The 12,843-nt window shown below is 39.7% G+C and overlaps 1 protein-coding gene across 1 annotated transcript in view; it reads left to right on the top strand.

Moving 5' to 3' along the window:
* Window positions 1-6,691, top strand: part of ZNF454 (zinc finger protein 454) — a 44,744-nt gene extending 38,053 nt beyond the window's left edge. The window contains exon 6 of the mRNA XM_045585952.1: window positions 5,284-6,691. Coding sequence (XP_045441908.1) covers window positions 5,284-6,617 — 1,334 coding nt within the window. The 3' untranslated portion in view covers window positions 6,618-6,691. The remainder of the gene's footprint in view (window positions 1-5,283) is intronic.
* The last annotated feature ends 6,152 nt before the right edge of the window (window positions 6,692-12,843 follow it).

Here is a 12,843-nt window from a genome sequence, read left to right on the forward strand (position 1 = left end):
CTCTCACTGCCACTCTCTCTAAAAAAGCAATGGAAAAATATCCTTGGGTGAGGATTAATAAAAAAAATAAAATAAGTAGTGCTGGAGAGGATGTGGAGAAAAAGAAACCCTCTTACACTGATGGTGGGAATGCAGACTAGTGCAGCCATTGTGGAAAATAGTATGGCATTTCCTAAAAAAATTAAAAATGGTACTCCATTTTGACCCAGTAATCCCACTTCTAGGACTGTATCCCAAGAAATCAGAAATATCAATCAGAAAGGATATATGCACCCCTATGTCTATAGCAGCACAATTTAAAATAGCTAAGATTTGGAAATAGCCCAAGTGCCCATCAACAAATGAGTGGATTAGAAAACTGTGGTACATCTACACAATGGAATACTACGCTGCGGTAAAAAAGAAGGAATTCTCACTATTTGGGATAGCATGGATGGAACTGAAGAGCATTATGCTAAGCAAAATAAGCCAGTCAGAGAAAGATAAATACCACATGATCTCATTTATTTGTGGAATATAATGAACAATATAAACTGATAAACAAAAACAGAACCAGAGTCATAAAAGCATCGAATAGACTGTCCAAAGGACTTGTATGCATGCATATGAGTCTAACCAATGGACACAGACTGGGGGAGGAGGGGGAAGGCATGTGCTGGGGTGTGGGGGTGGCTGGGGAGAGATCAATGGGGGAAAAGGAGACTTATGTAATATTTTAAACAATAAGGAATTTAAATTTAAAAAGTATTACTTGTTAAATATTTTTTAAAAAGAAAAAAATCCCCTATTTTTATTATATTACTATGGTTTTCTCCTTTTATATTCATTAATAATTGCTTTTTATACTTCAGTGCTCACATGTTGGATACGTAGGTGCTTATGATTATTGTAGCCTCTTCTTGGATTGACCCCTTCATAATTATGTCATATCCTTCTTTGTCTTTTAAAAAATATTGTGTTTTAAAGTCTTTTGTTTGCCGAAACCGGTTTGGCTCAGTGGATAGAGCGTCAGCCTGCGAACTGAAAGGTCCTGGGTTCGATTCTGGTCAAGGGCATGTAACTTGGTTGCGGGCACATTCCCAGTGGGGGGTGTGCAAGAGGCAGCTGGTCGATGTTTCTCTCTCATCGACGTTTCTAACTATCCCTCTCAATTCCTCTCTGTGTAAAATCAATAAAATATATTAAAAAAAAACCCCCAAAACAAATAAAATCTATTTTGTTTGATATGAGCCTTGCTAAACCAGTTTTTATTTTATTTCTATTTGCATGGAATGTCTTTTTCCATCCTTTCACTTTCATTCTGTGTGTGTCTTTTGATCTTATTTATTTATTATTATTTAAAATATATATATATTTTATTGATTTTTCACAGAGAAGAAGAGAGAGGGACAGAGAGTTAGAAACATTGATAAGAGAGAATCATTGATCAGCTGCCTCTTGTACACCCCCTACATGCCCTTGACCGGAATCAAACCTGGGACCTTTCAGTCCGCAGGCCTATGCTCTATCCACTAAGCCAAACTGGTTTCTGCACTTTTGATCTTTTTAAAAAACATTTTTATTGATTTCAGAGAGGAAGGGAGAGGTAAAAAGAATTAGAGCCATCAATGATGAGAGCGGATCATTGATTGGCTGCTTTCTGCATGTCCCCCACCAGGGATTGAGTCCACAACCGGGGCATGTGTCCTGACTGGGAAGCAAATGGTGACTTCCTGGTTCATAGGTCAATTCTCAACCACTGAGCAACACTGACTGGGTGTCTTGATTTTAAGTGAATCTCTTGTACACAGCATATAGATGAGTTTTATTTATTTATTTATTTATTTTTTTATGCCTCTCTTTGTCTTTTTAAAAAATCCTTACCCAAGGATATTTTTTCCATTGGTATTTTTAGAGAGTGGAGGGGAGTTTGGAAGGAGAAAGAGAAAGAGAAAGAGAGAGAAACATTGACACGGGAGAGACACATCGATTGGTTGCCTCCCACAGGTGCCCCACCAGGGCTGGGGATTGAGCCTGCAGTTGAGATATGCTCTCTTGACTGGGAATCGAACTTGCGACCCTTCAGTTCATGGGCTGAACCTCTACCCACTGAGCCAAACTGACCAGCGCTCACCCTATGTCTTTTTATACGAGCAATTAATTCACTGTCATTTAAAGAAATTATTGATAAATATGTACTTATTGTCATTTTGTTAATTGTTTTTGATTGTTTTTATTATTTTCCTGTTTCTTTCCTTTTCTCTTGATCTCTTCCTTTGTGGTTTGCTGGTTTTTTTTAGTGGGCTTTTTTCTCTTTATTCTTTGTATATCTTTTGTAGTTTTTTGGTTTGTGGCTACCATGAGGTTTATGTACATCATTATGGCAGTCTGTTCTAAACTGATAGGCATTTAAGTTCAAATATATTCTCTGAGGATTATAGTTTAACTGCCTTCTTGCTTTATATTATTGATGCCATGTATTAGGGTTTTTTTTTTTTGTATGGTATATCTCCTAAATACTTATTGTGGTTTTGAGGTTTGAGTTGAGTTTGATACTTTTTCTTTTGACTGTCATAGTAGCTTTTTAAATATCTGACACATAGCTAAGACTCTGTAGCTTATAAGTTAGAACAATAATCTTATAAATATCTGATTCACTGTATTTATAATATTAAATATTTGGCTTTACTGTGAGATTTTTATCCTTTCTCTTATTTTCTTATTTCTGGTTATGGCCTTTCCTTTTCTGCTTAAAAAGACTCTTTAACATTTCCTATAAAGCTGGTTTCATGATGATGAACTTTAGTTTTTGCTTGTCCGGGAAACTCTATCTGTCCTTCAATTCTGAATGATAATCTTGCTGGAAATAGTATTCTAGTTTGTAGGTTCCTTTCTTTCAGCACTTACAGATGTCCTGCCACTTCTGGCCTATAAAGTTGTTGCTGATAAATCAGCTCTCAGCCTTATGATGTTTTCTTTGTATGTAACTTGATGCTTTCCTTTTGCTTCCTTCAAAATTGTCTCTAACTTTTGCAATTGTAATTATACTATGCTTTGGTGTTTGTCTTTTTGAGTTCATCATGTTTGGAACTTTGTACTTTCTGGATATACATTTCCTTTCCCACATTGGGAAAGTCTTCAGCTATTGTTTCTTTAAATAAATTTTCCATTTCTTTTTTTCCTTCTGGTATCCCTGCAATGCAAATGTTTCAGTCCCAAATGAGAGCCTCCGATGTTAACTGTGCCTTTCCTCCCTTCCTTTGAAGTTCCTGAACTCCAATTTTTGGTTTCACAGTACTGTAAGACAGTAGAAAATTCTGAATCTCTGTTTAACTTTAGTCTCTTGCCCTGAGAAGCATAAGAATTCAACACATTCGGTGAGATTAAAAACCACTAAGTTTTGGGATCACATCTCTGTATTTCCCTTCTCTCCCCTAAATTAGACTGTCAAGTTGGCCTCAAGTGACATATTATGCCTTTAGACATAATTTTTTAATTTTCACTTCAGATTGTTTAATAGTTTTCTAAGGAATATTGGTCTGTCCCAGGTTGCTCTATCAGACCTGGAGGTGAAAGTCACTTCTTAAAATTTTGAAATTTGACCCTAGCTGGTTTGGCTCAGTGGATAGAGGACTGGCCTGTGGAATGAAGGGTCCCAGGTTTGATTCCCGGCCAAAGGCACATGCCTGGGTTGCAGGCTCGATCCCCAGTAGGAGGCGTTCAGGAGGCAGCCAGTCAATGATTCCCACTCATCATTGATGTTTCTGTCTCTCCTTCTCCTCTTCCTTTCTGAAATCAGTAAAAATATATTTAAAAAAAAGATTTTATAAAGAACATTATAAACTGATGAACAAAAAGATAGATATAGAAACAATAAAGCATCAGACTATCAAATTACAGAGGGAAGGTTAGGGAGAGATGGGGGAGATAAGAGATCAACCGAAGGACTTGTATGCATGCATATAAGCATAACCAATAGACGAAAAACACTGGGGGGTGAGGGCACATATGGGAGTTGGTGGGTGGGGCCAATGGTAAGATATGTACATATATAATACCTTAACAAAAAAAAAAAAAGAAAAAAAAAGATTTTGAAATTTGGCAATATTGGTGTTTAACTTTGACCATTCTTTATTTTGAGAAAGGATACATTATTCTGAGCTCAGTGGATTTAACCATAAAGTGCATCTATTTAACTTTATTTTTCAGATAAGTTTCAAAGAGTTTATGTATTTCTTTCTTTATTTATTTATTATAGCTCTTTGTAGATTTTCTGGATTGAGTGGGGGAGTGGGGGAGAAGTAATGAGGGAAGCTTGTTCTTAATAGCACTTTCCAGTAATCTGCATCATGTGTGTTTAGTAGCTAGTCTTTCATTATTGCATATCTTAACAGAGAGTTTTAAATAAACTTAACATGAAGGCAGATAGTCATAAATACATATGCAAAACTAATATGCCATTCATAACTCTACTTATAAATACCAAGGAACCCATGAATGAAAGCAAGTGAGACAGTTGTTAATTGTGAAGTTTGTATTTGGAGAGGAATTTGTCATATAATTCATGAGACCATGGCTCCTATCCCAGTAGCAGATTTCCATTCTAGTGACTAGTATTCCCCCTTCCCTAGATTTAGGACCTTATGTTTAGAGATGTAGTGGGTATATTATGGCAGATTTGCAGATTTGTTCCTGGTTTTCAAATAGATGTTACATTATTCATATCAGTTTGAAGACATTGCTTCCTCACCAGTAGTAGGAAGTCCTTCATACAGCCTTAATCAGAGCATTTTTATTATCCATCTGAATGCTAAAATGAGTATATAAAACATTAAATATTGATTTTAGTAATTACTCTAGAGTTGATTTTTTCCTGCTTAGTGTTGCATCTAGTTTCATTGGTTTCTTAAGGTTACATCTGGATTAATTTAAAGACCATATCAGTAAAATAAACAAGGTACATTTATTCTTATCTGTTGGCATAGTGTGATCTGTACTGTTTTTTTTGTGGCTCAGAAAGTCTGGTAACTTCTCTGTAATCACAAATAAAATAACTGTTATACTCAAGGTCCAAACCCAGGCCTGATTTTAGAACTCAAGCTCCCAAGGTCTCCTGCTTAATGCATTATGCATTAGATCAACCCCTTTCTGCTTGTCCTCTGTTCACCTCGCCTCCTCTTTCCTTTCTTCAGGAAATCTTCAAAACTGCAACCTTTTTTATTAGCATTATAAACAGTCTCATCATCATACCCCAACTAGACGTTTCATTAGGATAAAACAAACATTTTTATTTTTGACTTTCAGACTGGATCACTATTCCTGTGAATAAGAAATCTACTTTCAAGGCAGATATTCCTGAAGAAGAATTGGATTATTGGATGATAAAGGAAAGATTCACTAGCAATAGTCATTGGAAATATGATAGCCTATTGGAATGGCAGCATGGAGTCCAGGAGATAAAGTTGCAGAAAATGGTACTTACTCCCCAGAAAATCTCATCTATGGGTAGTGACCAGGAATGTGATGGATCTGGGAAGCACTGCATTATGAATTCATCTCTTGTTCAAAGTGAGGGATTTCAATCTAGCAAAAAAGCCTTTGAGTGTAGTGACTGTGGGAAAATTTTCACTAAGAGTTCAACGCTTAATAAACATCAGAAAATTCATACTGAAAAACTTAACTCAAAACCAAAAACTCTCATTAAAGAGAAACGGTATAAATGTAGAGAATGTGGGAAAGCCTTTCACCAGAGTACACACCTTATCCATCACCAAAGAATTCACACTGGTGAGAAACCGTATGAATGTAAGGAATGTGGCAAGGCCTTCTCAGTGAGCTCCTCACTTACTTATCATCAGAAAATTCACACTGGAGAGAAACCTTTTGAATGCAACTTATGTGGAAAAGCTTTTATCCGAAACATACACCTAGCCCACCATCATAGAATACATACAGGAGAGAAACCTTTTAAATGTAATATATGTGACAAAGCCTTTGTGTGCAGGGCACATCTTACCAAACATCAGAATATTCATAGTGGAGAGAAACCCTATAAATGCAATGAATGTGGGAAAGCCTTTAACCAGAGTACAAGTTTTCTTCAGCATCAGAGAATTCACACTGGAGAGAAGCCCTTTGAATGTAATGAATGTGGAAAGGCCTTCAGGGTGAACTCTTCCCTTACTGAACATCAGAGAATTCATACTGGAGAGAAACCTTATAAGTGTAACGAATGTGGGAAAGCTTTCAGAGATAATTCATCCTTTGCTCGACATCGGAAAATTCATACTGGAGAAAAACCTTACAGATGTGGTTTGTGTGAGAAAGCCTTTAGGGACCAATCTGCCCTTGCTCAACATCAGAGAATTCATACTGGGGAAAAACCATATACATGTAATATATGTGAGAAAGCCTTCAGTGACCATTCAGCTCTTACTCAACATAAGAGAATTCATACTAGGGAAAAACCTTACAAATGTAAAATCTGTGGGAAAGCCTTTATCCGAAGTACACACCTTACTCAACATCAGAGGATTCACACAGGAGAGAAACCCTATAAATGTAATAAATGTGGGAAAGCGTTCAACCAGACTGCAAACCTCATTCAGCATCAGAAACATCATTTTGGAGAAAAGTGATATGATTGCAGTTTATAAGGAAGGGCTTTGAGCCTGAGTATATGAATAATTGAATTTAAGAGAATCCATTCCAGTCAAAGCCGATTTGGCTCAGTGGTAGAGCGTCGGTCTGCGGACTGAAGGGTCCCAGGTTCGATTCTGGTCAAGGGCATGTGCATTGGTTGCGGGCACATTCCCAGTGGGGGGTGTGCAGGAGGCAGCTGGTCGATGTTTCTCACTCATTGATGTTTTTAGCTCTCTATCTCTCTTCCTTCCTCTCTGTAAAAAAATAAAAAATAAAAAATAAAATAAAAAATAAATAAAATATATTAAAAAAAAAAAAAGAGAATCCATTCCAGAGAATAACTATGAAAGCTTATATTAAGATAGTCATTTTATTTACTGAGAGTCATGCTTTACATGGTTTTTGATAGTTTTAGAATGTCAAACACTCCTCATGGTTCAAGAACTGCCCCAACAGAATAGCGATACTGTGTAATTAGTCTGAATTACCAAATGTTAGAAGCAAAATGGAACTTTATTAATAATATAAAAATTTGTTGATCAAATTTACATTTTAATTATTAAAATATATTATAAAATTGTAAAAATTAAGTTTAAAAAATAAGGAACAAAAAGGTAAGAAAATAGTTTGCTAGCATTTCCCTCTACTTGATTCTCTTATATAAGAGACCCCTAGAGTAAAGAAAATGTATTTACTACTCATGCATCAGCCCAGGACTTACTTAAACTGCTTTCCACTTCCTGCTTCAAACCATCATTTGATCTCCTTGGTCTGTGTGTCCACTGTCTGTCTTCTCTTTCTTGGACAGTTCATTTAAATGGTATGTCCCTCTTTTGATTTAGCAACCCCTAACTAGTAACATCATGCCACTTATTACCAACCCATATGTTCTTGGGGAGTATACCTCACACACAGTGCATGATTCAACTTTCAGAACTTAGAACTTTTGCCTGGGGTTTCAGAGATTAATAAAGATTCTTGAGTTACCCAGTTCCTCTGGGTCTTAGTTTGACTCTGATCCTGGGGTGATATCTAAAATATGGGCTTAGATTCTGTAAACATTCTCCAATTGTTTGTACTGCAGTTACTCTAAACACAGCAGGCGGGGGCATGCTTAACCAGGTGTGACAATCCCAGCCACCTGGTGGTATTTTAGTTTACCTCTACTTCTGTGACTTGTCATTTCCTGATGTGCAACCTACAAGAAAAGTTGGAGCCCCACAACCAATTCTCAAAAGGCTCTGACCCACTCTCTTCAGCTGAACAGTCCTCAGTGGCCCCTGCATTAGAGTTTGTTACAACCAGAATATTGAACTGCATTCTGGTCCTTGCCCTGCCTTTGTACATTTTTCTGAAGGGATAGAGTCTGTGTTCATAGGGAAAGCAGTGAGCTTTATTTTTTTTGCTTTTGCATTTGAAAGTGGCCACTTCTCTTCTGGGTATTCCACTACCTAAAGGTTGTCCAATTCTGGCAGCAGTGAGCAACATGTTGAGTAATACATTGCTCAAAAAGTGGTCAGTGGCACCATGACATTCTCTGGCAGGAGCAGTGTCTACACCCAAATGTTTGAGTGACACTCTAGTCCTGCAGGTACAGATCACTCATCTTCAATCCTTCAGTGCTGTCAGTAGAAATCAGAGATAAGATAACATCTGTGTGTCTTCACACACACACAGCTTCTGGTAGCTCTGTCCCTTCCCCACCACAAAGAATGAGGAGCCCACACCACTGCAGGTTGGAGCACTCTACATCATAAAGGTGAAAGAGCAAGGAAACTATTGTTCTGGGAAGAAGGGGGCAGGTTCCTGGTCTGCAGAAGTGTTCCCCAAGTTGGGCAGTCTGCTGCCCCCTATGAATGCTACTACTCTGCTCCAAGTTAGAGAGTATTATGTGTCATGGTGGAATCTGGACTCTAGATTAAACAGAATTGAAACTTCCTGCAGCCTTAAAGCTCAAGTTCTCAAAATACAGCTTTCATTTCATAAAGGCCAATTGTAGGCATCTCCTGTTAGGAAAAACAGTGACTCACCTCACTATTATGCTGCAGGTAAAGCAGCATTTCAAAAGGTTATTTGGGACTATCCATGCCCAGGGCATGTTTTCCTACAGCCTCACGTGGCTGGTGACGCCTCAATTCCACAATAAACCAGATAAACTGTGCTCATCACTACAGATACTTGCCTTCATTACTCATATGGTTTTCCTCATCCTAACTCTCATCCCTTACCTTGAATCATGGAGAAATAGTTTTCTAAGCTGAATTTGTTTGTTTTGAGAGCTACCACCACTCAGTATGTGATTGCAGTTCAGCTGGGGCCAAGACCAACTGCCACTTAAGAGCCTCATTCATCCTGTGACAGATCCAGCAGTTCTTACACCAGAACCAGTGCCATCAGAAGGCTTTTCACTTGATATTGCAGTCAGCTTTCCCTGAACCCAGCTCCTGTCATGCTTGGGTCTGGATGAAATTGGACCTCTGAAAACTGCCTATTCACTTTTTCCTGTTTGGGGTGGCAAACATTTTTTATAAATGGTCTATTAGATATGCCTGGCCAACTGAATGTATTTATGGAAATGCTGTTTGACCAGGCCTTCAGCTGTGGCTTTATTATATTCTGCCATATGATTGACATATTACTGTGTGACCTCAACTAAGGGGGTCAGCATTTGCCCTGCTGCCTCTTCTGTACTTTTTGAATCCTAAGTAGCATGGCACTCTGCCAGGGCAGTCTGACCTACCCAAGCATCACTTTTTGGCTCACCCTAGAAATGCATTTTCAAGAACTTTGAGGTAGAGTTCCTCAGTTACCTTCTCTACCAACTGAAGATTTTAGCAATTTTTGAGAGGGACATTACCCTAAGCCAGGTTGCTCCCTACACATTAGCGATTCCTAGGAACAGTTCATTCTGTATCTCACTTTCCTAGCCTTGCTGACTAGTCACATAGACACCCATGGACAAAGGTGGGGACCACTGGGACCCACCCTTCAGTGTTACTGAGTCAGGGCCGGTGAGGTGCAGTCCTCAGTACATCCAGCCCATCCCTCACTACTTCTGGCCTACATAGTTCAGAAGACTTCCCAGCACACCCACGACTATGCCATTTCCAGATGACTAATGTGCATGTGGCAGAGGAAGTGCTAGACTTTATATGTGAGCCAATCTCCCCACCCCCTCACCTAGACTGTAGCTAAGATATGAGCCAGAGAAATGGACCTCAGTCCACCTCTTACAGTACCCTCCTCATGTACTTTGGAGTTGTCAAGTGGGCAAACCCATTGGAAGTGCAAAGTGCATTCGGCCTGGGGAACCATTTCAGTAGAGGAGTAACATCAAGACTTCGTTACATTCTTCAATGTCTATGAATTCCCATGAACAGCCACTGAAACTGCCTGCTCTCAAGGAGAAAAAAAAAATTACTTCAAGTTTCCCCTTTTAAATTCCTTTAATTCTTCTCTATTGTTAGGTCTTAACTCATCTCCAGCTGATTGATTTTGCACTTAGGTTCTCCTGTCCACCTGAGTTTGCCTAACTTTGACAGTGGCATCTCCCTAAGATGTTGCCTTCTTCCATATTCAGCAACTGCTTTTAAATAGCACCCTGACCTTGCAGCAGGCTTGGTTCCACAGGTTACTGTGCCTGAACCCCAGAGTCTTCGATAAAATAGCCCCAAACTGTATGCATGCCTTAGGTTAAGAGGACAATTCCCTTAAACATGAATTTAAAAACAGGCAGCCTCCAGCTGCCTCGTTCTTTTTTCCTTTGCACATTGTGCATCCTTTCCTTACAGTAATGGATTAGCCAGCAGGACAATATGCAAACAAAATTCTCTCATCTGCAGTGGGAGGGTTCCCAGCTTCTTGGCTAATCTCAACTTCTGCTAAATATATTTTCAGTAATATTTTTGCTTTTAATACTTTTATACCAATTTGTGAAGGGAAAAGAAATACAAAGCTTGATTTTCCCCATCACTCAAGGACTTCTCAGTTGTGCAAATGGTCATTCTCTACAAGTTCCAGGATTTGGTCATGCAGACATATTCTCCCTGTTTTGTGTGTTACCCTGTACACCACACATCACTATTCTTAAAAATTGTTGCCATAAAAAGCATTTTTCAGTGTGTCTTTCTGAAAATGAGAAAAGTACACAGTGTCCTAAGATGTACAACTTGCACCTGTGCTGCCTGTTTACCTAATCAGATATAACTAAAATATGTCAGATTTGTACTTTCAAGTGTTTTTATATTGTTATGACCAATCTGTACCTAGGTCCACACATGGCCATCCAAACCTATCTGACCCCAGAAACCATAGTGTTCCAGCTACATCCTCATTGAGGGCATACCTTGTGCCAGGCACTGTTGTAAGCACCCTGTGTATGGAGAGTCACTTAATCCTCATAATTTATATGAGGCTGTTTTTACCATCCTTTCTTGAAGGTTTAAGAAAGGTTTTGTTGACCCGGAAAATAAATGTACCTGTTGAAAAGGGCTCCTACTGGCTAACTGGGCTCAAATTTATAAACAGACTGGCAGCTGTTGCTAAAAGGGGCCTCTCATGCAAGCCACACTCAGGGAGAAGCCTGCACTATACTACTTGCCTCTGGTACTAAGCTATTTATCTGCATTGTATTCCTGTTGGCTGAGCCAACTCTTATAAAGGAGTTCCTGGAATCCCATTTCACCCAATAGGATTGAGATTTTACCTATCCAGTTGGTAAAATGAGCTATATCCTCATTAGCATCTTCCCCAACCAATTAGAGCTGCTCTGTTTTGGCCAATCAGGACAGTGCTTTTTTGGACCAATCAAATTGTGAGGGTCTGGAGTAATCATTTACAGGAGAACAGTCGCCCTCCCCTGCCTTCCCCTGCAGGCCTGGTTGTACCCAACTGCCCTCCCCTACAGGCCTGGTTGCACACAACAGCCCTCCCCTACAGGCCCGGTCACCCCAACTGCCCTCCTCTGCCAGCCTGATCACCCACAACTGCCCTTCCCTGCTGTGACCTGCCTCCTCTGCTGGGATCTGCTTCCTCTGCACGAGGCAGTGGAGATGCCAGGACTGGCCTCCTCTGCACCCTGCAGAGCCACTGGACCCCCAGGCCTCACCACATGGAGCAGCAGCTGGGCCCTGCCTCCGCTGTGCCCACGGCCATCTTGTGGTGGCCATCTTATGATGGCCATCTTGTGGCGACCATCTTGTGATGACGTTGCACATGAGGGCATGAAGACCACATAGGCTTTTATTAGTATAGATTGTTTGTATCCACCACTAGGATGTAAGTCCCATGAAGGAAACAATTCTTGTCTATTGTGTAGAATGATGTATCCCAGGTATTCACTACAGAGGAAACTTCCAATAATACTTGTTAGAAAAATGAATGAGGAGTCCATGGGGAGGAGAGTCAGTAAATAGGGAGCCCATGGATCTGAGATGATGTCTTGGGATTGGTCAGCTGAGATTCAGCTGAATGAATGGATCTGCGTGGCAGTGATTGGTAGGACTGGGAGGATCAGTTGTAGGTAAATGGCATCAATGATTTGGGCATCTCTATGGGGATTATTAAGGAGACTGGCTGTCAGTAACTGTGAGAGGCTAATTATCTTGCCCAAGGTCACCCATATAGCAAGTGGCAGAGCAGGAATTGACTTAAGAAGTCTTAACCTCAGCATTGTACAATTTCATAATGTGACAACTGAATGACACAGGGGCAAGACAAAATCTCTGGATCCTGGAACATTTTCCTGTCTGCTAATCAGAATGGGAAAAAGAATTCAGAAATTGGTATTGTGAGTCAGTTTGATATTCAATAGCTCTGGTAAAATAACCTAATGATACTTAATTTGCCAGATTATACCAGGGAGCAGCATGTGGGCCCATAATACTCTAGACAGATGTACCCTTCCTGCTATTTGTTTTTGAGTTTTCAGGTAAATATGAGAATAAATCACAGCCAGATGCAGGTGCTGGGACAGGGGAGGGCCCATAGCAATGTTCCTCTAAATGTGGGGAGTTGGCGCCCTGCAATGATGATTTTGATATTGGTGTGTAGGATGAGAGGGGAAAGATACAGGAAAAAAAATAACCAGTTAGTTTTCTGCCATAGTGGTCCATAAATGAAGCAATGAAGCTCAAAATGTCCAGATCCAGTCCCTTGACAAATCTGTCTCTCTACACTCTTGTCTTCCTTTTCCATCCAGTCATCCACTCACTCTCTTCCCTT

Source organism: Pipistrellus kuhlii, unplaced genomic scaffold (assembly GCF_014108245.1).
Source record: "Pipistrellus kuhlii isolate mPipKuh1 unplaced genomic scaffold, mPipKuh1.p scaffold_m20_p_21, whole genome shotgun sequence".
Taxonomy (NCBI): domain Eukaryota; kingdom Metazoa; phylum Chordata; class Mammalia; order Chiroptera; family Vespertilionidae; genus Pipistrellus; species Pipistrellus kuhlii.